The sequence below is a fragment of the Nipponia nippon genome, unplaced genomic scaffold (genome assembly GCF_047370975.1).
Source record: "Nipponia nippon isolate SJK-2023a ecotype South Korea unplaced genomic scaffold, ASM4737097v1 scaffold_3, whole genome shotgun sequence".
In the NCBI taxonomy this organism is placed as follows: domain Eukaryota; kingdom Metazoa; phylum Chordata; class Aves; order Pelecaniformes; family Threskiornithidae; genus Nipponia; species Nipponia nippon.
This window is the reverse complement of record NW_028262347.1, coordinates 37,284,462-37,311,256: the sequence shown is the minus strand read 5'-3', so window position 1 is coordinate 37,311,256 and position 26,795 is coordinate 37,284,462. Positions and strand designations below refer to the sequence as shown.

At 42.1% G+C, this 26,795-nt stretch overlaps 1 protein-coding gene across 1 annotated transcript in view; it reads left to right on the top strand.

Annotated features, from left to right (window-relative positions):
* The window catches only part of PPM1H (protein phosphatase, Mg2+/Mn2+ dependent 1H), a 137,417-nt gene that overhangs the window by 41,731 nt on the left and 68,891 nt on the right, over nucleotides 1–26,795 (top strand). Inside the window, exon 2 of the mRNA XM_087765637.1 lies at nucleotides 25,173–25,341. Within this exon, the coding sequence (XP_087621763.1) occupies nucleotides 25,173–25,341 (169 nt within the window). The remainder of the gene's footprint in view (nucleotides 1–25,172; nucleotides 25,342–26,795) is intronic.

The window sequence follows — 26,795 nt, the reverse complement described above, 5'->3', positions numbered from 1 at the left end:
TCCGTGTCCTTAGGCTCTTTTGATTAAAGTTTCTATTGAGTGTCTCACCTAGCACATCTCCCATTTTGGACCTCAGATGCTTACAAGGCACATTGTGCATTTAATGTTGTCATCACATATTACATTTTAACAGCATAGAATGTAAAACCGTACAGTACATGTAGAGAAAGATTGACTATATTAAATTCAGCTTAATATGCCTATAGCTGTTTTCTTTGTGAGCACAATATAAAAAAGACACTTATTACTGCAGAGCTGAATTTGAGTGTCTATATTAAGTAGCCCCCTCTTCCTGCCATGTGCAGCGTTAGTTTTGAAAAGAGGAGGAGGATCTTCTAGGATACAGGTAAGAGAATTATTTTAAAGTTGATAGTGTGAAAAAAGTGTGGAGCTCTCAGGTGGCTTTTCTTTAATGCGACAAGCAACTTTATTTTCACTTGGGCAGTATTTCTACTTTATTTAATTGAGGTGCAAGATAGACTCTGTACTTGTTTAGGTGTATGTCTTCAACAAGGAGGTGTGCAAATGACTACCAGGAATTTAGACAAATCACATCATGCTGAATCTGTTGTAGACCTGTTTGTTTCCAGCTGTGTGTGGACATCAGATTTCTGATTACAACCTTTTTAAGCTTCAAAGGAAGCTGAAAGCAAATCATTGAAACCTGGTGTTTTTGGCATTATCTCTATTATGCTGCACTGGAGTTACGGTGCAGCTTTGTATGATTCTTCATTCTGTAGTTATCTACTGGGTAAAAACACATTGTTTCCCTTAGTTCTTAAAAACAAACAAACAAACAAAAAAACCCCAAAGCCCACCATGAAGAAAGCAACTTGCCATTCCTGTTGAGCTCTATAGTCCTGTCTGCACTAACTACTCTTCTATTTAATCTTTGTCATTTTTCTGATCAATTATTTACTGAGTTTTCTATGGAAACAAGGTCTGTGTGAATGCTCTGTGTACATCTCCTTACTTGGTTGAAAATAGCCAATGGGTTTCAAATTAAGTTTGACAGTTACTGCATGTTTTGTAGAAATATTGACTGGGTAGGGAGTGGTTATTGGTCTAATAACTCAGTGGGTATCAGATGCTGGAAATGTCACATGTCTTTCAACTCTAGGCTTTCCATGGCACTTGCATTTATTTTTTTCTTTTAAGCATCAGTATGGCCTTTTGGGGAGACACTATTGCTCAGGTTCTGCTGATGAAAGACCCCAGAAAACAGATGCAGGTTTACTCTGAGGAATTGTTCAAATTCCTTAGCTTGCAAAATGGCAAAGCTCCTCGCCGTGTCGCCTCTCCTCCATCACCTCTTCTAAAAATTGATAAGTATTCTCTGAAAGAAGCTGCTGCTTAAAGTGAGGACCAGGAAGCTGAAAAGACACTCTAAGCACTTCAATATCTTCTCTCTCAAACTTGTTTTCCCCTGTGGGTATTGAAGAGTTTTCTCTTGAAGTATCTTGACAGTTGATTAATATCAAAGTTACACACAAGAAATCTTGTACGGTACAAGACAGCGCTCTCATAACCACGTCAGGTGTCTGCCCTGCGCTGCTGCAGAGTTCAAGCCTTCAACGTGTTTTGCTGAGTGGAAAAACACCACCGAGGTACACGTAGATCACATGCAGACCTGAGGCTGGCAGAAAGCTTGACAAATGCTTTGTGGTCAGGGCAGCCTGCAGCTTAGTGCAAGCTGTAAAACCTGCCTGCGAAGCTGGGACAAGGCTGTTGACTTGAACAAACCCCCAAAGCACTGCTGGCAAACTGGAAAGAGCTCCTGTGCCTTAGCTGCTTTGATTTACACTTAGCATAAATTTACCTTCATGAGCCATCTACACTGGGATGGATGTGAACCAGAGCAGCTGAGGGACTAGCATGTGCTCCATTTTTTGTGGACTGTAAAGTGGAATATGGGATATTATCCAGGACAAGGGTGCAACAAACCTGAGTCTTAAGTTTCAGCTTAAAAAAAAACAACCAACCAACCAAAAAAAACCCAACAACAAACCAAAACCCAACCCAAATCTGGAGCATCCTTTTCTTTTATATCATCTTTAGTTTCTCTTTCTTCATGCCTCTCTCTGCTCTGGCAGTTTTTGATCACTGAGCTGACGTTATTAATGGCCTAGTTCATCTTCTCACATCCTGAGATCTCACCAGAACAACGCAGGTGCTTTCTGCTACTGAGTGCAGCTGTAGGGAAATAACTGTTGGGACAACACATGGAAGTTGTAGTTTCACCTCCTGAAACCACATTATGGCAGAACTTCAAGGAGGAACAACAGTTTTAAACCACTTGTTCCTTAATTCCCTCTTCCTGTGGTACCTACAAACACTACTGTCCAAAAAGACAAAGACAACAAAATCATAGAATCATAGAATCGTTAAGGTTGGAAAAGACCCTTAAGATCATCGAGTCCAACCATTAACCTAGCACTGCCAAGTTCATCACTATACCATGTCCTCGAGCACCACGTCTATCTGTCCTTTAAATACCTCCAGGGATGGAGACTCAACCACTTCCCTGGGCAACCTGTTCCCAGCTGTTAAGTTATCCTAGCACAAATTTCTAGGTGATGGAAAGGAGACTTTTTTATATCTGATCTGCTGACACTTAAAGGTCTTAAGAGTCCTCACTGGGAGTGAGACTCTTCTCGTGGTTGGCTTATCTAGGGCCTACTGACACAGTTTTTGCCAAGATCATAAATTGGAAATTTGTCCCTAGTGGAAGCAACTTTCTCAAAACCTTACAGCCAGTGCATGAGGCAGTTGGGAACAGGAGCAGGTCCCTGAACCCAGCCTAGCATTGTGCTTGCCTTGTGCTGCTTCGTGCTTTGGTGAGTGAGGCAAAAGCTTTCAAGCATCTCCCCCAGAAAAACTGGCCTATTTAGCTAATGTAGTTTTAAGATAGCCTGCTTTGAGCTGCTTGCCTGTGCTGTCCACCAGATTAACTCTTCTGTAACAGCCATCAGGATAGTGTGGTGTCCGCGGCTCGGCAGCGTTAGCTGGCGATCTAACATCGGTCACTGGAGGAGATTGGTTTGGCTGCGAGTGGGCAGGCGGAGGTCTGGAGGCGGGTTGTGGAGAGGCAGCAGGAGCAGTAAATCCCAGAGGCGAAGATGGTAAAGACACCTGGAGGGCAGTCAAGGCTCAGCCGCCTGTTTGCTCGACTGATGGGTCAAGTTCATGCGACTGGCTCTTGCGAGGGCTTATTGCTTGAGCTGAACCCTGAGCCTTTGGTTCAGTGTAGTTATTTCTTGATATGATGGGAGGATAAAAGCCTGACATATGGGCTTTTATTGACCAAAAATTACAGTTTATCTGATTCAATACCTGGGTTATCTCTTCTGCTGAGGCAAGAAAAGGCAGTTGCCTAAGGCAACCAATGTGTTCAGTGTGATTGCAGGTTGTGATTGGTAAACCTCTGTGGGCTTGACTGATAGGACATAAAAAATTGTGTTGCCTTTTTCAGTGCAGTGCTGCTTGCAAATACATATGCATTTCGCTGATTTTATCCTGCTTTGCCAATGTATGTTAAGAACATCTGTGATCTCCTAATAAATGAGATGCTCAGTGGGAACCAGCTTTTCCTTTTTTAAAAATAGTGCTAATATTGGTTTCTGCTGCATTGGAATTTGTCCTGGGTATGGAGATAGAGCTGGATATTGATTAAGTTTGCTGTAATCCTTTCTTTCCTTGGCTTAACTACTACGGCTGAAGGCCAGAGGTGAAGAGGGTGAGGACAAGCACTATGTAAACCAACCATGTGTCCCTCCCAGGGAGCAGAGTATGAACTCCAAAGTTATTACTCAGTGAAACTCACTGGCACAGGATGTTTGGAGAGATAAGGGGAAGCAGTTAACTCAGTTCACATCTCAGAGATGTGGAACTTTGCATAAAACGTTACTTCATACATTGCCTTTTAATTTCACTGAACATGTGGAACTGCACCCAGGAAAAGCACTTGCTTTTCCAGGTTTACTCTAAGTTGGTCTTCCAGTTTCTTGCAGAAATAAGTCCCATTTGGGTACTATGGACCCTTTGGAGGTCGGGGGTTCATTCTGTCAGTCCTTTGCCTAGAGGTGGTCCTTTTTGAGGTGATGAACTGACCCTACAAAATGGGATGATTTGAACCTGCCATTTATATTTAATGCTGTACTTGTAATTATTTTTAGTGATAGTTGGGAGAAAGGAAGCTTTTTGTAAATGGCTAAGCAGCTGTATACAAAGAAACACAAAAGATTGTTCTTGGGTACTATGTAGGAAAAAGGCCTAAATTTAAAATACAAGTATCCTGTGTCCCCTTCTTCTTGGCTTTTTCATTGCTGCTTTTGAGGCTGTTGAAGGTTTACACCGCAGTCCTCGGCAGCTTCATCCACAGAATCGTACTTTAATGCCGACCACTGGAACTTGTTTCCCCGGTCGTGAAAGCAGCAAACCCCGTGTTTGGTATTTGGGAAACTGCCATGGGCTGAGCATCAGCACCATGTAACTGGCTCCGTGTATCCTCACTTGCCTTGGGGACAACAACAAAATGTGACACCAAAGGCTGCGGCTGCCGTCAAGTGGGCACCTAAGCTGCCGAGGAGTAAAACCCTAGTTGCCCTCAAGCTCCTTTCCCAACTTGGCTTTGCCAGCAGATCCCCAGGGAATAGGAGCAGCCAGTGGAGATCTTTAGCCTCTAGAGGTATGTTCCTGAAAGAGTGTATTTGGCTAAACTGCCTGTCTGGAGGTCTCACCACAGCTGAGGGAGACTCCAGGTAGTGTAAAGCACCCTTGCTAGTTTTATATGGGGTGGGAAGGGAGGAGAGGTGGGGTGGTGGTATTTAGAATAGGGAAATATTTTTCTGACCCTTCACCTAAGCCAAACGACCTTTGTGTAGATGAAGAAGGCTCTTTGTTAGTCTAAAAGAAATGTGCGTATTTACAGTTCTGTCTCACCTGAGAGATGTGAGAAAGGGATTATTTTCTGATTAATACTATGTATTTCAAAAGTAACAAAAAGATACACATTGGTAAATGCAAAATTGCAGTCTATACTGTTTTTTGAGATACTCGTTTAGGGATGTACTCTAAATCAAAAACTGTGACTAAATACTTTGAAAGACTGTACTTAATTGTTGGGGATGCTGGTAGATGGCACCAGTCAAAAATTACTTTCCAGTTTAGGAGACCTGCAAAACCTGGAAAAAATCTTTTAAACTTTTTCCTCTTTTACTCTACTTAATGCATTATCAGATCCATTCAGCTGTCACTTTCCCTTCCCCAAGCTACTGTTCCTCACGCTGTTTGTCCTCCTTACTGTGGTAGCTTTATGTCAGAAAGCGCTATTTACAGGCTGATTTTACTGTAGCAAAATGGTCTTGGGTATGGTCTGCTGCATTTTAACTGACTGAAGTTTTTGTTACCGTACATGTTACCACTGAACCATTGCTTACCAGTGGAAACCCCTGTAGATGTGTGTGCCATCAGTAAAGCTTATCTGTGGTGGACGAGCAAAGCTGACAGGGTCTGGCCCCGAGATGTGACGTGAGCTCCTGCAGGAATCTCACCGCGACGGATAGCGTTGGTGTCGGCTGTGCTTGCAAGCTGTGTCCTCTGGTGTTCGCCACCTTCTCTCAGCTGTAAATATAAATGAAGCTGTGGTCGGATTTTATATCTGGGAGATAGTTGGAATATATTCTGAAATCAGAAAAAAATTGGCACATTCTGATGAACAGCAGTCCTGCCTGTGTCACTGCAACCTGTATCAGTCAAAGCACTGTGAAATGTGTTGTAGACTATTGGCCTGCATTACTGGGAGGTAGATGCAATAAGCTAGTATAGGAAAAGGGAAACATTTAATTTCTGTTTTTGTTTATATAGTTTTTTTGGCATTTGTTAGTTTATGTAACTGCCCCTACCAGTTGGTGAGTTTTTATTATTATTTTTTTATTTAGCTACCAGAGGCTTGGAAACTTCATTACTCTTGTAATCTGCCAGGGCTGGAAAGAAAAGCTTTTTGTCCTATTAGGCTGTTTCAGGCCTCTGTGCAGTTTTTTTACTTGCTTTTAAAGACACGAAGAGCTGTGAGTATCAGACTGCCTGAAAGGTGAGGAATAAGCACAACGCAGAGATGACTCAAGCTCTGTACGTATCGCTGAGCTGTTGCTTGTTTCCATTAACTTCTGACCGAAGTGATAGTGCTTGAAAGCATGCCCACCCCTTCAGTTGACTAGACAAGATGAATAGTCTCTTTCCTCACATGATAACAGAAATAGTCCTTTCTTTGGTTAAACAGGCATCACAAAATATACTGAAAGCGAAGGTCGTCTCCTTATTTTTCAAAGAGCAATTCTTCAGGTAGATAAGCTTACTAGAGTCTTAATGTTTTTTGGAGACCCAAAATAGATTGGGTTGAGGAGTGCACAGCTTGTGGCATGTACCTAAATATGTTATGCCCCACAAACTGATTACTAATTTGGCTGTGTTATAATCCATTGAGTCTCATAAATGCCTGCAGAGAGGTGATGATGCAGGAAATATTCTTAAAGCAAATAAGCTGAGCATGATCCTTGTCTCCCTGCTTTCTTGTGCTGTTAATAAAGTGATACTGCCTTTGTTACAGAAGATAGCCCTCTTCATGTTTTGAAGACAGTTTGTAAAGGACGAAGCCCGAGGTGATTAAACAGTTTGGGGAGCATTGTTCCCATGTCCAAACAATGGATTTCTGTGTTAATATAGAGTAAAAATCATCAGTCTTACCTTAATCAAAGATATTTTTGAAAGTCTGTGTACTATTGAGAATTAACTGTAACAGTGTTCTTGTTTAATTTTTTTTACCGTGATATTTAAAGCCCAGTTGAAGGCCACTGTGGAGTCATAGCCAGATAAAGATGGTTGAAGCACAGAAGTCTAATGGATACAATTATCATTGTAGTGTTCTTTGCAGTTATTGAGGCTATTCAAAATGTTAATTGGACACAAGTTTCATCTCTAGAGAAAATGTCTACTAAGTTTGGGTCTTGTTCAAAATATACCTGATGCTAAGACAATATTAGTTGCTGTGCTTCACAGCACATTATACCAAAGATCTGTTATCTGATGAAGGAGATGCAAAACAATATGATATACAATGATGTCAGCTACCAACTAGAATGTTTGATAGTTTTAATTAGGCATTTAGACTTTTCTTTTTTCCTTCCGTGTAGTTAAATTTGTGCTAGTAGGCAGGAAATAAATCAGGGGTGGGGGAAATAAAACTGTTGTCATAGAGGTAAGAAAATGGAGTGCAGTGAAGTTTTTGCATGTGTATATAAATGGGAAAGATGGGATGCTTGTTGCTTAATCCTCTGGCCTCCCATTGATGTCTTTATGGCAGAAATTCAATTTATAGTCAATGGGTAGTTATGGTCTAAAAAGTACAGTAAATCCAGAAGACTGTGCAAGGTTTCATGCATGTGGAAATAAGAGGATTAAACAATTTTAGTACTTTATTTTTTTTCTGTAATTGAAAAACCGTGCCTTCTTAAGCAGAAATACTGCTTGCAAAAACAAAAAAGATGGGCAATTTCCCTTCAGTATCCAGCCTCCTAGAAAAGCCTCTTTTCTTCATAAAAGGCAAGAAGTGCCAGCCAAAATAACTTTCACAAGAAGGGAAGGAGTCACATATGTGGGAGCTGTATTTATCTAAGCTCAAGTGATAATGTGATTAACTGAGATTGAAGAAACAGTCATGTACACTAGAAGACCATCGAGCAGGACGTGGGCAATTCTTTTGGCATTTACTTCAGGTGTCTGGTTCTGGGACTACAGCAGGAAGGTAATGTTCCTTTGTCAAATATTCTACTATTAGTAAAGTCCATAATTGCTCTACCTGCTCCCTGCTGTTTACTCCAAAACGCTACCTCAGAGTCCTGAGACGTCAGGGACAGCAGAGCTGTGCTGAGGCTGTTCTGAAGATGCTCCAGAAATTGATTTTTTTTTTGTTTCGTTTTGTTTGTTTCAGTTTATATATGGCAGCAGATTATAAGGACCATGGGGTTGTCAGATTGAAGGTTGGCATCCTTCCTTTCCCCTTGGCACCACCATCACCCAGTGGGTAGGGGAGCAGAAAGACATAGTCACTCCTGTTGTCTGCCGCTGGCTTGTTTCTCCACAGACTCAAATGGGCAGCCTGCTCACCCCTGAGTGTGTAACGCTGCTCTGGAGAAAGACAGTTAACCCACCTTCTCTCAGGTGGACTTCTTTCCCTTGTTTGATGCCACGGAGCCCCATAGTTTTTAATCTGCGCATTTACAGGAGGGAGGTGTGTAAGGGCAGGTAATGCGGCAGGAGGCTCCTTTGCCCCTGCTGCAGCCACTGTGCATTTATCAGCCACGGAAGGACGTATTTCTTCTGTTCAGAAATGCATTACTCAAAACCTTTTCTTTGTAAGAGTGAATTTTGTATTTACTGATATAATCAGTATTTCAGAAGAATGGGAATTCTTTTTTTTTCTTCCTGGTAGAGGAGGGCTTCTTTGTGTTTTAAACCTTTCTTTTCTAATTGCTATGCTGATTACTCCTGTATTCTGTGGGCATTTTATTTCAACACTGAGAACTGCAGAGATTGGATTTCTTAATCTTTGTGTGGCAAATAAAATCTGTCCTAACCAGATAAGTTTATACCTGTTTGAAATATACATGGGGGTTGTGTGTGTGTGTGTGCGTGCGCGCGCATATATCTCCAAAAACTACAGAGGTAAAGGAAGTATGGTGATTTAACTGGTCACCAAAACCCCATTTAAACTCGCACAGTAGGTGGTATGATGATATTTTGTGGCTATTTGAGTCTGTGGAGTTAAGGACCTCCTTTTTCTCAGTTGAAATATTTCCCTGACTGCTGACACACAGTCTGATGGGAAAAGGTAGGTAGTCTGAGCTGATTGATGGGTAAAGGGAAGGAAAATATTAATGTCATGATCTTGCCCTGTAGAAGTGAGAAATCCAATGCAAATATGGAAGGTTCTGGCTGCTTCGCTGGTTATTTTGAAGATATTTTTATTTATGTGTGTGTTTGTGTATTTGTATATAAGATACAATACAACTCATTGGTTGTATATAGATGCAGTATTATTTAAAGAGAATATTTTTTATTAAGCAGTTGTCCCTTGTTCTTAAAATATAATTTTCTTTCTTTTTGTTCTCTTACTCTGTATGTGCTTCCAAATTTTGTTTCCTGTACATGTAAAACCCATTGGATATTATATCATTCTACTGTCTTGTATAATGCATTAAGAAATTTGGAGGCAAGAAGTAACGTATTTTAAGCTGCTGTATTGTCTTACATTACGAGACAATCTTGCGGAGCTGGAGGATAATTTTGAGAATCATTTGAAGAGTAATGTGTATATTGGTTTGCTACAAAGTTTCTGTTTACTGCTGGTTATTAAACTACATGACTGGGAGTTTTTACTTTTCTTTCTTCAGTGGCAGTATCTTTGGACAGTGTTGGCTGAAAGTAGGAAATATCTCCTTCAGCTTCCCTTCAAGGAGGGTGATGCAGGAATAGAAAGTTCCTAGTAACGAAAAAAGAGAAACAAGGTTTTTGGTGGTGGGATGAGAACCAGCTACAGAAGGTTGAAGAATTGGGTCAGAAAGCTTGATGCCATCCTGGGGATTGGGGGAAGGATGTGGCCTCACCACAGCATATCCCCTTTAACCTGAGGGCCTGGCAGGAGCAGAGGAACCTGAGACAGGGTAAGTTTAAAGAAAAAAGAAAACAAAAAAGACTCGGCATAACATTCCAGTTGTATCTAGTGGTGAAGAGAGCTCAGGAGAACTCTGCTTGAATCCTGAAGAACTTGCCAGGGGACTGGAGAATGTGAGGCAGGGTTAGGCTTTGAGGTTTGGTTTAGCTAATAGTCCTGGAGCATCCTTGAGGCTGTATGCTTAATTATGTGGACACCGTAGCGCTGCATGTCCCTGAGGAGGGAGTCTCGGGCGCAGCCCTGGGAGCGCGATTGTGCGGAGCCGAGCAGCACCCAGGAGAATGCCTGTGCCGGGTTGGCTGGTGTCTTTGCCATCAAAAGGGTGGTGCTCAGCAAGGAGCGGCGCTCACCCTGCCATCGCCATGACACCGAGGTGCTGATGCTGTGCTGTTGTCTCTGCGTGGAGTTGGGACTTGCTGATTCACTGTCCTCCTCAAGTCCCTGGGACTCATAGTTACCAACATATCCCCATTAGCTAGTTCAAAAACCACCATGGGCTTTTCTGCACTACGGAACAGTCTTTGTATTAGTAAATACTCTTGCTGCGGAAGAATGGTTCACTTTATTTTTCCCTGCGTGCAGTAGAAGCCTTTTCAATGAATGATACGTGTTTGAAGCTTTGGAGAAAGATCTTCTGAAGATGAATGATTTTTAATTATGGTGTTTGTGGTGCATAACAGCAGCTATCTGTGCTCATCTTTTATTGCAGAATTATATTTCAGGTGAATCATATGGTGAAATAAGAGTGGGTTTTGTTTTTCTTTTCAAGAGAAAGCGTGTAGGAAAAATGAATTCGTTTTTGTTTCTATGAGGTTCCTGAGAACTTCTCAACTAGAAAGGCATAGTTGAGCATCCCATCTGACAGTGCCTGGCACTGGAGACCTTACAGGACTGTGCAGTAATTCCCAAGTCTGCAGTTTGGGATAAACTGCCCTTCATTGCAGGTCTTGTTCTGGCTGCCAGGACAGCGTTCGTACTAGGAAATACTGCTGAAACAAATGTGGGTTCAGTGCTTGTCCTGCATTTGTGCGTGTTGTTTCTTAGCATGTCCCCAGCACGGCTGTGGCCTGTGCGACCTGGCAGTTTTCCAGGTGGTACCCAGGAGCAGCCTGGGCAGCACTGGGCAGCTTGGATGCAGACGCTCAGTTCCAGGAGAGAATGAAGAGAGTAGCCCGTGCCCCTGGGCCCTGGGCTGGAGAAGGGCCAGTTGTATGTAGTAGTACAGGTGTAAGCCAGGAGCAGGCTTCCACAGTGGAGCAGGTGCAGAGTTTGCTGCCGCTGGCCAGGGCAGCTGTGGTGCTTCCCCTTTGCCGGGCTCGAGGTCTCCAGCCTTCCACTGGGCTGGCTGAAGTTGTGAAACCATCAGGAAATGGATCTGACAAAAAATGAATGATATTTGGGGTGGTGGTGGTGTTCATCTGGTAGGTGAATGAGCAAAAAGTCAGAGTGATGGACCCGGTGCAGTGAGAGGGCAAAACCTTGAGGGCAGAGGACGGGACCAAATATGTCAACAAGCTGCCCCTGGAGCCTTTTGCAGCATGGTCTAGTCACAGGGATGGATGTAAACGTTGGAGAGGGAGCTTTGGTACACCTTACAGCCTACAGTTAGGGGAAGTTTGCATGCCTTCTAGTAGGCCATTCTGTCAGAATCCTACACAGAGTTTTATTCTTTGAAGTCCAGACTTAACTTTTTAAATACTTTTTTTTAATATATTTTCTGTAAAGGAGCAGATGGAAGCTGCAGGCAGGCTTACCAAGCACAAGACTTTTGGTCACGGCCCCACATTCTGGCCCACCCTCGGTCTGGGTTTTGCAGGTTTTCAGTCAGGAGAGAGGCATGTTCTCAGATGGGTTAGAGGGATATTCCTCCCCCCCCAACCAGATTTCTCATTTTTGCTGCCCCTTGTTGATCACTTTGAATTGAGAGAGGATTAATGATTGTTTCTCTAGTGCCAGTGTTTGCCTCTTAACAGTTATCCAGCTTTCTTGTGCCTGTCTAAATATCATGTGCTCAGATGACTCCAAAGGACCATATCGGGGTAGTGTGCAAATGTCTAAATATAGCAATAACAATCTCTAGCTTTCTTCTTTTCAGTCAGCAGAAGAAATTACTGGATACACTTCCATTTGTGCCGACTGCACACTGGGATAAGTCTATATTGACATCTGTTTCAGTACTAATTTCTGAGGTCTCCCTGGTACTTTTGGAAGAGGAGAAATTCTTCTGTAAAAAAATCTCTGAACTTGTCTTTGTGCTCTCGTTGTGGGTTGGGTGTTTTTTCCCTGTTATACCAGAGAATTACACAGTTTTCAGCCCCTTTCCAAACTGCCAACTTTCTGCTCCACTGAAGTTACTTCTGGCTCCAGTCCCAGTGTTTTGGGGGAACAATAGATCCTATTTTAGCCTATACAGATTTAATTGCTGTGAATAAGGTTGACAATTATCTCCTTTTGTGTCTGAGAATCCCACCAGCTGTTTTAGATGCATTTAAATTGCTGCACCATGCTAAACTCACTTGTCACATCAGGAGCTATAATGCCAAATTTCAGGCACCCTGTAATCTGTCCTTGGCCTTTATTTTAAATATAATTTTTGCTATGTTTAATTCTGTTTCTTCTACTTCCCCTTCCACCTTGGTTCTCTGCACTGGGTGGCATTATTAGTCATACCAAGGGACTTCTATACCAGAGACGCGTTTTGAGGGAAATGCATTTCAAATAGCGAGAAAACCTATTGGAAGGGAAGTTAGTGGGCTTTTTTGTTGATGGGTTCCCCCCACCCCCCTCCACCCCCATAAGCTCAGGCACCTAGGGTTCGAATCATCTGACCAGATGCTGACAACCTGCTGTGTAAGTGTCTAGGCTTAGCTTTTTTGTCCACGAAGAGGAACAGACATTTCATGCTAATGTAAACAACTAAAATAGGTCAGATGAATCATGCCCCCAAATGCCCTCTTTCTCTTTGCTTATAAATAAAGTCTGGGTGATTAGCTCAGACTTAGCTGTCTGCTCCGTAGACATCTGACTAGATCTCACCTCTGGAGACCATACTGGTAGCAGTGGCTACATGTAGACACCTAACAAGATTAAAAGTACTTGGCTTATTGATGCAGAGCCACTGCAAGCACCAAGGTGAAGGTACTCTGGGCTTGACTTCTCGAAGTTGAAAGCAACCTTGAGTGGATTTTCCCAAGGAAGAGACAGATCAGTATTTGATGTCCGCAGTTACATAGCACTAAACTGTGCTGCACCATCTCTTTTTCATTGCTAGCTTCCTAGACTCCTAACATACAGCTTCATAACTTTTTTTCTTCCAAAATGTTAGTTTAAGCAGGACATCTCCTCCCTATCATCTGCTATTTCTGCCTCCATATTGTCTCTTCAGTCTTGCTGTGGCAATATGTTGATTTGGGTTTAAAAAAAAAAACAAAAAAATTTTGCTGCACAGGTGTCCCTGTGGGACAGCACACTGGCATGTGAAGGTGGAGGTTGCTTACACTGGGAAAGCCAAGAGAAAGGGATACTTGTGAAAGTTCACCTTTCATCCTTTGCTTGAGAAGTTGGCTGTCTTGCTAATTTTCTGAATTGCTCAACTGTTTAATTCTGCAGGGTTTTCTTTTCAGTCCGTGTACAGCTTTGTTTAATGTTTATTTACAACCTTGTCAAGGGATTAATAAATTCAAACTTCCAGTTTCAGTCACTGCCTTAGTGCATATTTCGCATTTGTGCAACTGTAATTATAATTTTTGAAAACAAGTTGTTCCGTGGTGTAGCAGGGTGCAGGGACACACTAATACTTTATTATTTCCTGATACATATTTTTACAGATCTTGACACGATTTTAATTTCCCAGTGGTCTGAGAGGAATGGGGAGGATTACGTACAAGTTACAGTAGTCATTTGGTTCTGGTGTTGACTTTGTTCTTGTTGAGACCTCTCTGGGATTGCGAGTGCCTTTGACCATGCCACGAAGGATTCATCCCATCAGTGCTGCTTAGGTCTGTTTGTGCTGGGCTACCCCATCTCCTGTGGGCCTCTTCAGACACAATTGACTCTCCTTAGTTATAGCTCTTCTTAAAATATTTGATGTTGGTCCTGCTTACTATGTATTTGCTAGTCTGTGGGTTTTCCGGTGTGCGTGGATGCATTTGCAACCTTGGACCGATGTTTCATAGGAGCCAGTGGTGCTTTTGCTATTGACTTTGGAAGGGATAAGATTCATAATGGAGGCAGATTTGCAGCACAAGGAGAAGAAACGGTAGTGCTGGACAAGCACAACCTGGTAATAGCTGTGGGGTTGCTCCCGCTCCCATTCAGACGAGAGCTGGGTCCCAGCCCAGAGCCATTTGCTGTTTCAGGCTTAACAAGGTGGCAGCGAGCAGGTCCTGCTCTGTGCCAGATCCTGTGCACACACCGGGTAAGGCAGGTCTCTGTTGCTTTGCTTCCTCTGTGTTCCCACATATGGACATGGTCCTGGGCAACCTGCTCTAGGTGACCCTGCTTGAGCAGGGCGGGTTGGACCAGGTGACCTCTAGAGGTCCCTTCCAAGCTCACCTGTTCTTTGATTCTCTGGTATTGCTCCTTCCAAAACTGCTCCTTAACCTTGCTGTGCCTCCTCTGCTCTTGGGCAGGGGCACATCTTTTCATCCCACCCCCCTGCGAGGGCAGCAGGAGCCCGTGGGGACAGTTTGCCCTGAGGCTCAGCCCTGGTCCCTACCCAGTGCTCATGTCCATGCCATCTGAGGTGCAGTGGGACTGGTTGCAGCACATCCCTAAGACATGTTGTGGCATACCATGCTAGTAGGTGGTGTGCAGACCCCAGAGCTCGAGTACCTTCCTTCTGGATAAAGGTAGCAGATGGGGCTGGAAAGGACACCCTTGTCTCCAAGCCCTACACACAGACAGACACTCATTTGCTTACTGCTATATGCCTGGTAGGGTAGAAATTCTGCATTTGGCTGTGATTCTTCTTTTTACTGGTACTGATTTTACCCGGGTCCGTATGTTGACTTTGTCTCTAAATCATCACTGAACTTGACATTTTGCATCTGTGATGCCTGAATTACTGAGCAAATATGTTAAGCACTTCGACCTATATTACACGAAAAATACATGTTTTCAATGACATATTTAACTGAACTTTGAATAGCTTGCCAGAGAAATACCTAGTATTTTGTACAGGGGTGTGCATGTATGTGTATATAAAATACCTATGAAGTACTTCAATATTTTCTTATTCCTGTTTTGCATTAAATACTGTGATTATTTTTTTACCTTAAATTTGGGAAAGTTAATCTTGGAGTTGGCTGTAACTCCCAAGCAGAACGAATGAACACTATACCAATGTTTCGATGGATCATCAAGATCTATCAAGATTAAGGTAGCTGCCATTTTTCTACAACCCTTCTTTTTTCCAGGCTCAGGATTTCTGATATTTCATTGGCTTGCATTTAGCTTATATTTTGACAGCTTCAAATGTGAGGTCTAGGAAAGTAATTTTAATAATAGAAGTGAAAGATTGGGGTTTGAGGCATGTTTCTATGGCAAAGCGTCATTGTAGTGTTTTTTTGCACGTGGCCCCTTCCTGCAGATCTGCCATTTAATGTTCTCCCAGAGGAAAAGTGATGGATGTAAAACTCCAGCAGCAGGGTGTAGTTTTTCTTTAAGCTGTTCTTAAAAATTACCAACATATGAGTGGCTTTGAATTAATTTTCTACTTGTGGATTCTTGGTAATAAAGCTGTATGTAATGTTTTCTTTTTCCTTTTTTTTTCCTTGCCTTGCATATGTGTGCTTTCATACATATACAGTTCGCTATAATGACTTTTTAAGAATAAATTAGCAGATTGACTTCTTTCAGGTTATAGGGGCTTCACAATACCTGCTGCAATAGAGGGATATTGTGAATAAGGCATTAGTGCTTATCTGTGGAAATGTGTATGCTCTCTGTCACACTTGTGAAGATTAGCTTGGGGCTAATTTAAGTTGACAGCTGTATAAAAAGGATTAGTACCATCACTGCTGAACTCTTGCGGTTAACTTTCACACATGCTAAATATGAGATAGAATTTTTTAAAGCTTGGACCAGTTTTGCTTAAGCCATTTATCTTGATTTCTCTTAACCCTGAGAGAGCTGAGCCTGCGGTCTACAGCATCATAGCCTAATGGTGTGGGATTTACTGAAGTACTTTGAACACATAACTTGCTGCATTGTAAGCATAAGGAGAGCTTTTATTTGCATATAATTGGCATTGTTCTAAGGATGAAAGGGTTTATTTTGGATGTGCTTTGAAAAGTAGAACTTTGGGAAGGAAATCAGGGGCGGGGGGGGGAAAAGTGGCATTTTGTTTTCTTCGGGTATCCTTGCCATATGCAGACACTCATTTATGAGTCTACAATAAAACTAAAATATTTCTAATTCAAATTGAGCATTTGGTTGGTTTTTTGTGTAGTAGTAGTAGTAGTTGGGTGTACTAGTAATAGTAATATTGAGCTTGTAGGCAAAGTGAGTATTTCTGAGGCCTGGATGCCCCTTGCTGTAGAGCTTAGGGGCAGGCTGCCGTCCCTGCCTTTTGATCATTTTAACTAGTGTGATTTGTGTATTTCTGTCATTTAACTGTGTGGGGACAGCTGGACCTCATACACAGCCATTCTTTCTTCTGTCAGACTTGCGTGTCTACTGTGTCCTCCTTATGAGGGATGCTCGTGTTCAAGACTGCCCTCAGCCTTATGTGCACAGGGAGTCGTACAGCTCATGGGAACAGGCATGGAAGTGGCTGCTTTTCCCCTGCATTAAAGGGAAAGGAATGGTAGAACTTGTGTTCTTGTCTTGAATGTGAGCTCAAGGATAGATCCAAAGATGTTTCTTTTCTAAAAACAGCTCAAACCCACTATCCATGGATGTGTTTCTCAGCATGCAGTCAAAAGCCAAGTATCGCTCGTCAATGAACTTTCAGGATCACCCTTCAAGGCTAAGGCAGCAAAGTCACACGTGTGATAAAACAGCTGGGAACAAAATAAAGAAAAGTCACTATCATGATGTGCATAGTGTGTTTTCTTAAGATCGAACCAGGTGCCTCAGTTTCAAGAGTTGTCGGTCCTAATGTGTAAAGTGAAGTCAAAGGGCTATTCACAGGCTAATGAACCATGATGGAGTATATTCTTGTAGGAAGGCTCCCTTTCTTTTAACACCTGTTTTGTTTTTTAATGCTTTCTGTTTCAATTTAAAGCTCTAAACTTGTCATACCAGCCAAAGCTGCTAAGCATTCTTTGCCTTATCAACAACAAAAATCTAGAAAAATCTAGTGATGCATAAAAATCTCAATGTTTTTGTGCAAATATACTCATCTGAAGACTGACTTCACCAGGCTGAATATGCCCTATTCATACAAGAAGCATCATTTGAAGAACTTTCAAGGCAACTTCTTTCTGTATACCATGGAAATAAGTTCAGCCCCATTTTTCCCAGATCAGCAGGATTTCAAAATTTACCTGTTGAGGAGAAGAAAAAGGTGTGTGTTAGTGGAAATTGGACTAGTCAACACTAAGTTTTTGGTCTTGATTATCTTCTGGGTCTCTTGCTTTGTTTTTTCAGCAAGCTTTGAACAGCCAGCCAGACAAAGTTGCTTTAAATAGGACGATGAGCAGTCTGACCTGGCGCTCTCTGCAATTTCACTTTACTTTGTGGGAAAGAAATAGTGGTTCTCTTACAGCATCAAGTTCATCTTTGCTTTTGCAACCTCTTCTTTCCCCATGCTGATACCCAGTACAGGAGTGAGGAAGGAGAATCTGACAATTAATTTTGCCAGCTATGGCTGAGATTGCTCAGCCCTGAAGTGAAATCATGCTTAAGCACGTTTGTGTTCCACCAGTCTGGCTCAACATCTGCTCTGGGCTCACTGTCCATTGCTTTTCTCATGTAATACCTGCGTGCTAAGTATCAAAAATAGCTGCTTATCCCTGTGTAGTGATCACAGAGCTTGCTCCACTGCTGTGACCTACAGCTGTCTTGTTCCTTGTAGTCGCTTAGTATTTCATCTTTGTTGGAAAGTGTAGCTGGATGATATGCCCTGCAATAGCGTTTTGGGAAGTGCATACAAATAACGTCAGAGTGGCCTTCCCTTCCAAGATGTCATTGACTTCAGTCCAAAGGTAAGCTGTGTTAGCAGTTTATGTTCGTTTACACTGAACTTGTGGCAGAATTTTTTAGAACATTGTTTTTGACTTCTTTAATGTATTTTAAATTTCCAGCACAAATGGTATTCTACTTTTGGGCCTTGTCTATTTTAATCCCATATTTAGTCCTTATCAGCTTGGCAGGTGTAGTAGCTTCTAGCTGGGTCCTAAAGTGAACTTGCCCCAGTACACCAGTGTGATTGCTGATAGGAGAGCCCATATTTTCACACTGGAGCATTGCAAGACTCATCTTTATGGCTAAACATTCACTTCCTCTTTGGTTAATAAAAATGAAGGTTTTATTCAACCCCATGAATTTAGAGAACCGATTTCAGGCATGGCTTCAGTTTCTGCCTGCAGTGGACAATACTAGTGGGTGTTTTGGTTTTGATGTGAGCAATATCACAGTTAGAGTAATGAATGAATGAAACTGTTTAGCCTGTTTGAAAAGCTGCCTTTCGTCTGCGGGAGGAGGTGAACAGCTAGGAGGAAATCTCTTTCAAGTTGCTTCCCAGTGCAGAAATAAATCTTGTGTGGGTGAAGGGGGGGAAACAGCCACCTACCTGGAAATCTAAGACTATAAATGAGATGTCACAGAAGAAGGCAGCGGCATCCACTCACATGCTAATCCATTAAGGGGGGGAAAAAGGGGGAGGGAGGGGTAGGGGGAGAGAGAAGAAAAGCCAGCAATACTTGTATGAAAGGGTTTTTTATGGTATCTTTAATCATCGTTCTCAGACTGTTGAAATTATAGCACAAAACCTGTAGGAACATATTGTCTGTTGTTTATAGGTATGGTGTTCATTCATCTGGCTTACTTCTGTGTTATTAGCTGGGTTGGATGCAAGCTGGTGTCATGGTTGCAGGTAGCACGTGCGTACCACAGCTGGAACGAGGAGGGCAGCTGGCTGGAGCTCCTGTGAGCAGCTGTAGCCTGCCAGGCTGGTGGCAGGAGAGAAGGGCTCTGTGCTGCCTGACGAATTGATTTATTCAGTGTCAAAACAACTACAGGTGCCCACTGCTACTCTGAACCCCCAGCCTTAAATGGAAAATCGCAATAAACCACAAACTGCCCATGGATATGTCTGCTTTTATTTACCTCCTTTTTCCTAAGCCTTAAGGCAGAGCTTTTGCATTTGCCTGGGGGTTACCAAGTCGGCATTTTTGTAGATCAAGTGAGAGCAGTTTCAACAAATAAAGACATCTTGCAGGACATCATGCAAGCAGCTCTCCTTCACCTCAGCTAATGGACTTTGGTTTAATTTTCTGTTGTGGGCTAAATTTTCCTCCAAGCATGTAAGGCAACTGCATTGGGTTGGGATTTTTGTTGGGTTTGTGGGGTGGGGATGGGGGGGCACACGCATGGTGAGGGCATGACATTTTGCCATTATCCTTTTTTCGCCTTATTTCAGAAACTTGTATGTGCCAGAATTGCAGAAAGTCACTTTTATTCAGAGTAAATAAAGAACCTCAGCAACAGCCCTTGCTTGTCATTGCTTAATTCTTGTGATTATTGAATGCAGCTAGTATTTCCTAGAAAAAGAATAATTTACTTCCCCAATGAGTGGTATTACTCTTTGATACTGTCAGTAACCTGAAAACGGATAATGGAGAAAAAAAGGAGCGTTTTCCAAGTTGTATAGTTTAACAAATGCTTAAGATTGTATGTCTGCTAATTAGATAAATGGTGGAGTTAGAAAATGTCCTTGAGGAAGAAAGATAAAGACACAGGAGAAAAATTTTGGTTTGGTGATTGAAATATTTTTTTAAATTTTATTTTTTGAAAGACATGGACTATTTTGAAGCAGATAACTTGTTTGCAGGGTTTTCTTTATATATATGTATTTTTTAATATCTTATGGGACTTTCAGCTTTTGTTTGAGCAGAGTTGGGGTCTTTGTATTTACAGAGAGAAGCATTTGACAGCATCTTTTTGTAAGAGATCTAACTAAAGAAAGCAGCAACTTGGGACCATCAACTGGTCTTCTGATTAAGGCTTTACGTTTTGTCGCTTTATCAGAAGCGTTTGGGCCCTTGCAAGCTGGTTTTGAGTTCTTTCACTCACCCTCTTCTACTTGCAGCTGACCAGGCTTCCTGCCTGGCACGGCCACTGCCTCACTGCCTCGCTGACAAATGCAAGTTGCCGTTATCTCCCCCTTTCTCTGCAGCACTTTCTTTTTGGAAACATTTGTAGGTATTTTGATGTTCCAGTGTCGGACCCTGTAGGCTACACAGATAATACAGCCTCAGCCTTAACCTACATGGTACAAGCATAGGGTGCCCAGACCTTTGCTCTGGAAGTGCTCGCGTAGGATGTCTTGACCCTCGGAACAGATCTTACAGAGGAGGTGGAACTGGGAGTGCTCTCGACTACTGTGGAGAGGAACTGTGCCTTGGTGGGGGAGAAGCAGATAGGATTTGGGGTGTCCTCCCGTGGTGGCAGGTGGTTGTCAGTTACCCCACAGCTCAACTAAACTGAGGGGGTAGATCAGCCTCCCAGCTTACAGGTATTATTTCTTAGCTCTGGCAGGTCTAGAGTGTATGTGCAGCCAGTTCCCACGCTTCTGGTGCAACATAATTCCCCAAGCTCTTGTAGCTCTCTTAGTCCTTAAATTTCAAAAAGCATTTTTTGTGCTCACTGCTTCTGTTGTGCAGCGTTCAGAATTTCTGCTGAGCTCTTTGCCTTTACCAGTTATTTTTATCTAGGTATGTTACATACAAAATTTTGCTAGACTTGTGAGTTTAAAAAATGCAAGTACTTGGACAACTACTTTAATTTTTTCAGAGTTTGAGATCTAAACCAGGGTAAAACTCTTCTCCTACAGCACAGCTTGAAACTTTTGCTGAAGCAAATACGACTTAATGTAATCTAAATGAGCACAATATAGGGGGGAGTAAAACAACTGAAGAGTGTATGTACTGATATCGATGTGAAAAATAGAGAGGGGAAGAGAAATGCTTCAAAAGACTTGAGCTGTTTTGTTGCAGTTTTGGTGGGGCTTTTTTTGGCCAGGAAACTATTATCGAAACCCATTTTGGATCTGTTCATCTGGTCTGTTTTGGTTCTTTTAAGATAAATTTAGGATTTTGTAATCAGTGCCCTCAGCAGAGGAGTTTGAGCTCTGCTTGTTGAATGAAGAATAGAAGCACAGCGTGACCTACATTTCCATTCAGTTGGATGGGATTTGGGGTCTCGCGAGATACCAGCAGAATGCTAATTGTGAGCCAAACAAACTAGCTGGCTCCGATCTGGAGGATTTGCTTTCAGCTGAGGACATGTCAGAGATAGTCTCGTAGAGTACTGAAGCGTCCACCAAGGCTGATGCAAGTACCTCTTCAAATGTGACCAGACCCCACCACCTCACTGTGCAGGCTTCGGGAAGCTCCTGTTTGCAAAGTAGGGTGTGTTTTCACTAGCACTACTATACCATGAACTAAACCTCAGGATTATTTAGCTGTTACTGAGCAATGTGTGTTTGACACAACAGAGGCAGCTAATACCGTAAAAAGAGGAGCTTCTAATCCAAATTAGATACGTTATTTGGGTTGAACTTTGTAAAAGATTGCATAGGAGATAAACGGGCAATGGGGGAGAGAAGGGAAGGGATGGAAAGGAGTTGATCATGATTAGGTCTAATCAAACAGTTCCTTGAGAAATTATGGGGGGAGAAAACAAAAGCAAGACTTCCCTTGAAAACATGTCTCTGAGTAAAAACTAGAGAATTATATAGGCCTCCATCTTTTTTTTAATTCCTTTTTATCTGCATTTTATTATTATTATTTGTATCCATGATAAAATGAAAGTGAGGACAACTGTATGATTGGAGGGTTTTTTTTTGGGGGGGGGTATAAAGTGTGAGAAGGTAGTGCTTTATCTCATTTTGTTCGCTTTACTGGAGGATAACTTATTTTTCAAGGCAGGCAGAAAAGCGATATGAGGGGAACTGAAAATCTTAGGAAGCTGAGGCACTTCCTCTGTGCAAGGAGGGGGATGGTAGATTTTCCATGAAAATTTTCAGAGGTCTAATTAAGAGTTACCTTTTGGAGATATGAACATCTTCTTGGTTCTGCTTTGTTATTTGTATAAGCAGCTTAGATGTGGTTTTTGTCCTGATAAGTTACAGTCTGAGAGAGCAAAGAGGAAAGACAACAGTAAAATCAGCATTGGAGAGCTGGTTGAAAGAATTGCCTCGAGGAGGGATTTAAGAAGCTGCAGAGAGAAAAGGATTTCAAAAGGCAGCAAAGACAGAGAGGTGTTTGAAGCTGAGTGGAAGGTGTTACCAGCTTCTGTGCTAGGCATCAGGCCCCGACACATAGCTCAAGCTTTGAGATTAAAAATCAAGGGCTTCACTGTAGCCCTTTTCCAAAGTTTGCCTATGAGATGGGATGCGAGAGTAGAAGAGTGCCTATGTCAGGAGAGGGGCAGCTTTTGTCATCTAGACCCTGCATTACCTGGTAGCACCCATAAGCACTGTTTTGACATTACGATTAGTTCAAGTTTTCACAAGGATTTCCAAAATAAACTTAATCCTCTGTTGGAGAGAGGAAAACTGGAATTTTGGGAGATAACGTGAAATTCTGGGAGGGAACATATTGTTCATAGCCCCAGTCCCCCCACCTCAATACACTGACACCCCAGCCTCCATGTCGTCTCAGTATTCAGTCTTGCCAGGTTCGTTTTGACCATATCCTCTTCTAGCAAGGTGCTTGGTACCCAGGTTCAACTCCAGGTGTTTCACGGGAGCTGACTGCCAGGGTCACTGACTGCTGTCTGTCAGGTCACTTTGTTCTTTTAGGCTTTCTAATGTATTCAGTGCCTTGACAAATTTTCTTGGCAAGAGCTTTATAAAAATGATAGCCTATTGTGCATAACAACACACTGTTAAACATCAGAACATCTCCTACCATACAAGTCCCGAAGTCGATCACTAAGCTCAGAAACCAGAGCAGCTCCAATGCTTAAGTGAATTTTTTGTATGGAACAGTAAGTGGTAGGAAGGCAGAGATGTTTTTGTTTGTTTGTTTTTTAAGGAGTCACTTTTGTCTCTGTTTGTCTTCCACTTTTTTTTTTTTTTAATGGGGTTGAAAACAGCAACATCAGTAAGGAGACTGATCAGCTAAACTGAATATTGATTAGCCCCTGATGTGACAACACTACACTTTCTGTGCTGCTTCAGTATTTTAATCATGCTTGTAACATTTCAAACTGAAGGGGTGTTGGTCAGCTGATTTAAATGTTTTGGTATTTGTGCTCCCCCCCTGTTTCTCAATACATGCTTCCATTTTTCCTAATGTCAAGAAAATATTGAGTTTTCAGACTGGAAGCTTATTGCATCTCAGTGTTTGATCTTCAATTGCTTAAAGGTTAGGCACGACAGGGGGTGAGTGGTTAAACTGCTCACAGGTGCCTTGCAACTAGATGCTCCTTCATCTCTGCTCTCTGTGTGTTTCACAAAATAATTTTATCCGCAGTTGGTATTTACAAGAAGTACTTGTAAACAACTGGTGGTATTGTGCATACAGGTGTCAGACTGCAGCGTGTGACATTTGGCACTGTAAGGAAACTTCCAGTTTCTGAAGGCAGTTAATTGTAGTGGATGCACATTTTCTTAGAAGACAACTGTTTTTTCTAATCAGAGGCAGGAATACTCATTTGCATGTCACAGTATCATGTTGCTCCTCGAAAATCAAAAGAATATATTACCTTTAAGCAAGGCTGACACAGAATTGACATTTCAGCAAGAGCAGGCAAGCTGGGGCAGAGTCCCCTGCAGGCCTTCCCTTGGGTTTTGTTTTCGTTTCAACAACCTTTAGCAAGTGTTTTCTTGTTATGTAAAATTTTACTGTAATGAAAACATTAGTGGTCAAGAATTCAGGTATGTCTTGAACTTGCCATCAGGATTATGATGTGCCTTCAAGCTGTTTTACTTTCTGGGGAGGCAGCAGTTGTTTTTAAAGACATCATGTGCCTGATGTGAAACTCGGTGTTTGTCCAGTAGTGGAAAAGCTGTCTCAGACTAGAGGTCAACTCGTGAGGTGACTCAGACCTCGTAGTAGAGAGGAGTGGTTAGATGGTGTTTGCAGAAGACGTGCTTGCATCAAAGTGGCAATGTCGTTGATCGGTTGGAACAAGACATGGTCCTGGCTTGCACAGGTTTTCCCTGTGTGAGCCCAGGACTGTCAAAAGCACGTGTCTTACTGAACATGGTGTCTACTGATGCAAAATTAGTAAGTTTGTGATGAGGTTCTCGTGCAGAAAGTGGAAAACATGTTCAAACTTGGCTGTTCTGAGATGGGATGATAGTAACTGTGGTATCCTGGATAATGCAAACTTCTGATTAGGGTTTTAAAATGATGGTGGTGGAACAGCTGTTATTTCAGCTTCGTCACTGACAAAAGGAAGGTGAGCAGTTGTGGTGCAAATCTCAGGATACCCTTGGCTCTCTGAAGCTTGTACTGAGCTTTTAGTGCTGGTTTCTGCATGCCTGCAGCTCTTGGTGCAAATCTCTTGCTCTCTGTGCTGCAGGTGGGACAGAGGTGTGAGGGTTTGAGGTTTGGTGGGGTTTTTTTCGGGGAGTGTGTTTATGTTGTTCTGCAGTACTAAATGCATAATGCATCTCTGTGTTGCTGTGGTACAAACAAGCTTGACTTGCATGTTGGAATATAAGGCAAAGCCTTTCCTCTGTATATCTATCACAGCATTTCTAATATATGCCCTTTAAACAGACTAATAGCAGTTGCATATTTTTCTGTGCCTTTAGTGGTAACAGCTTTTTAGATTTATAGCAGGTATTTTGTTTGTGCGAGACTCGGAACTTGACAGAATGCACACCCTTAGCCAACAGATTCATAATTCACTGTAGCAGAGAGGCTGGCAGATAGGAAAGCAACTGGGGGTCTCATGTTTCAAGGAGGAGGCATAAGTGTTACCAGCCTTGACCATCAAGTAGTCCCTTTAAAGAGAAGTATGGTATGCCTAAGGGTAAAATATGTTCATGATACCATTGGTTCTTATTCACATAGTTCTGTGAAAAATGCTTGTTATGACATGTGTAGGTGTATGGAAACAAACAAGTATACATGTATGTATGTATGTATACGTATGTGTGTAAGAAAGTTGGGTATTTTAATTCAGTTAGTATTTGCAATACTTCTGGGCTATGGTTCCGTCCATCTTGAGTCACATATGAGATACAGATGGAGGCTTCTGTGCTTTGCTAACTTGGACATGTCCCTTGTTTTCTTTTTTTTATTTTGTTTTTTCTTAGGGTAATAAATGCAGGGAAGAGCACGCACAATGAAGATCAAGCCAGCTGTGAAGTCCTCTTTGTCAAGAAGAAAGCTGGAGGCGCTAATTCTACACCAAACAAGAACTCATCAACAAAACGGAGGTCGTCGCTGCCCAATGGAGAAGGTCTCCAGCTGAAAGACAATTCGGTAAGCAGACTTCTGCATCTTGTCAGTGGAGAAGTACGAAATAAAGATAAAAGGATATGACAATATGACAGTAAAAGATGTTTACTGAATGTTTCATATATTTTCAGTTACCTCTAATTATCTCTGCTTAAATACAGAACAGTTAACTATATTTTTCTTAGCTCTACTACTTGATTTTTGATTTCTTGCATTGAAAAATGCTCCTTGCATCTAAGACATTTTAGTTTAAAGATGGGGAGGGGAATACTCCTTGGATTTTCCTTTTTGTTTCATTTCTGAAAATATAATCCTGAGAAATTTACTGCTGCAGAATACTGTTTAATGGCTGTTCTTGACTTGTCCAGTGATGGTCACTGCAAGCATAGCAGTATCACCGTTCATATAGTCATACAATTTTATTAAGGGTTAGACAGTCATTTGGGTTCTTTTCACTGAAGCAATATTGCGTCTAGCAGGGCTGGTTTACGCAGGTAGGGGTAAGGTCATCTAGCACACTGAATTCAGTGATTTTTGTGGACTATAGCTCCTCTCTTTGTGTGGAGAGTGCTGTACGTCATGCACTTGTCTGCTGGCAGTCATCTGCTATTCTTCATCTGTCTTGTTTCCTGACTGGCTAATTACTTCATCTGCTCTTTAAGCATGAGCTCAGGCTCCAGCAGTGACTGATAGTGTGTGTTCGATTCAGACATTTAGCCATGTGACACTAAATGCCCTATCTAAACGTTGGAGTCGGACACATGGATATGCAGTTTTTCTGCTGCTGGGAGAACACAAATTCTTCCTAAGTGATAATTATCCTTTCAGTGGACTGTAAGTACCCTTTTTCGTGTTTTTGGTTTTTGTTTTTGTTTTAAACCAGGTTGTGATTAGCAGTCTGCTTCAGTCTCTCTCCCAAAACCCCATGGTTTGGTACATCTGATGGCTGCAGGGGTCATCGGGGACCTGAGCACCAAGTGTTCCTCTTGCACTGTGACCCTCTCCTCCTCTTGTTCGTCCTGTTCTGTTTCATATTTCGTTATTGCTGCAACATTTTCAGACTCTTGACAGATTTTGCAGGTTTGCAAATAGCCCAGTTCTTTCCTCTTTCAAATCTTCCCTTAAATCATCTGTCCCAGTTCCTTTGTGCTGATATTCCTCATTGTATTCATACAGTCATGATTTTTTTTAAGTACATATTTGAACACTCCTGGATAAAGAATTGTGCCCTGTGCTTGCTGGGACTAATGAGTTCTGCGTACACTCATGCAAGGCAAAACAGAATTTATTTTAATAGCCTGCATTGAAAAAAAATCTTCCCTAGAAGGCCCATGCAACTGTCTGCTATTGGCTCATGCAGACGCTTGGTTCCGTCAGCGTATTTAATTTTTGTGTGCGTTAATTATGTTTAATGTAGCAAGCATTTGGCCACAGTACTTCTTCGTGTATATAAAACACATCAAGATAAGTAAGTGTGC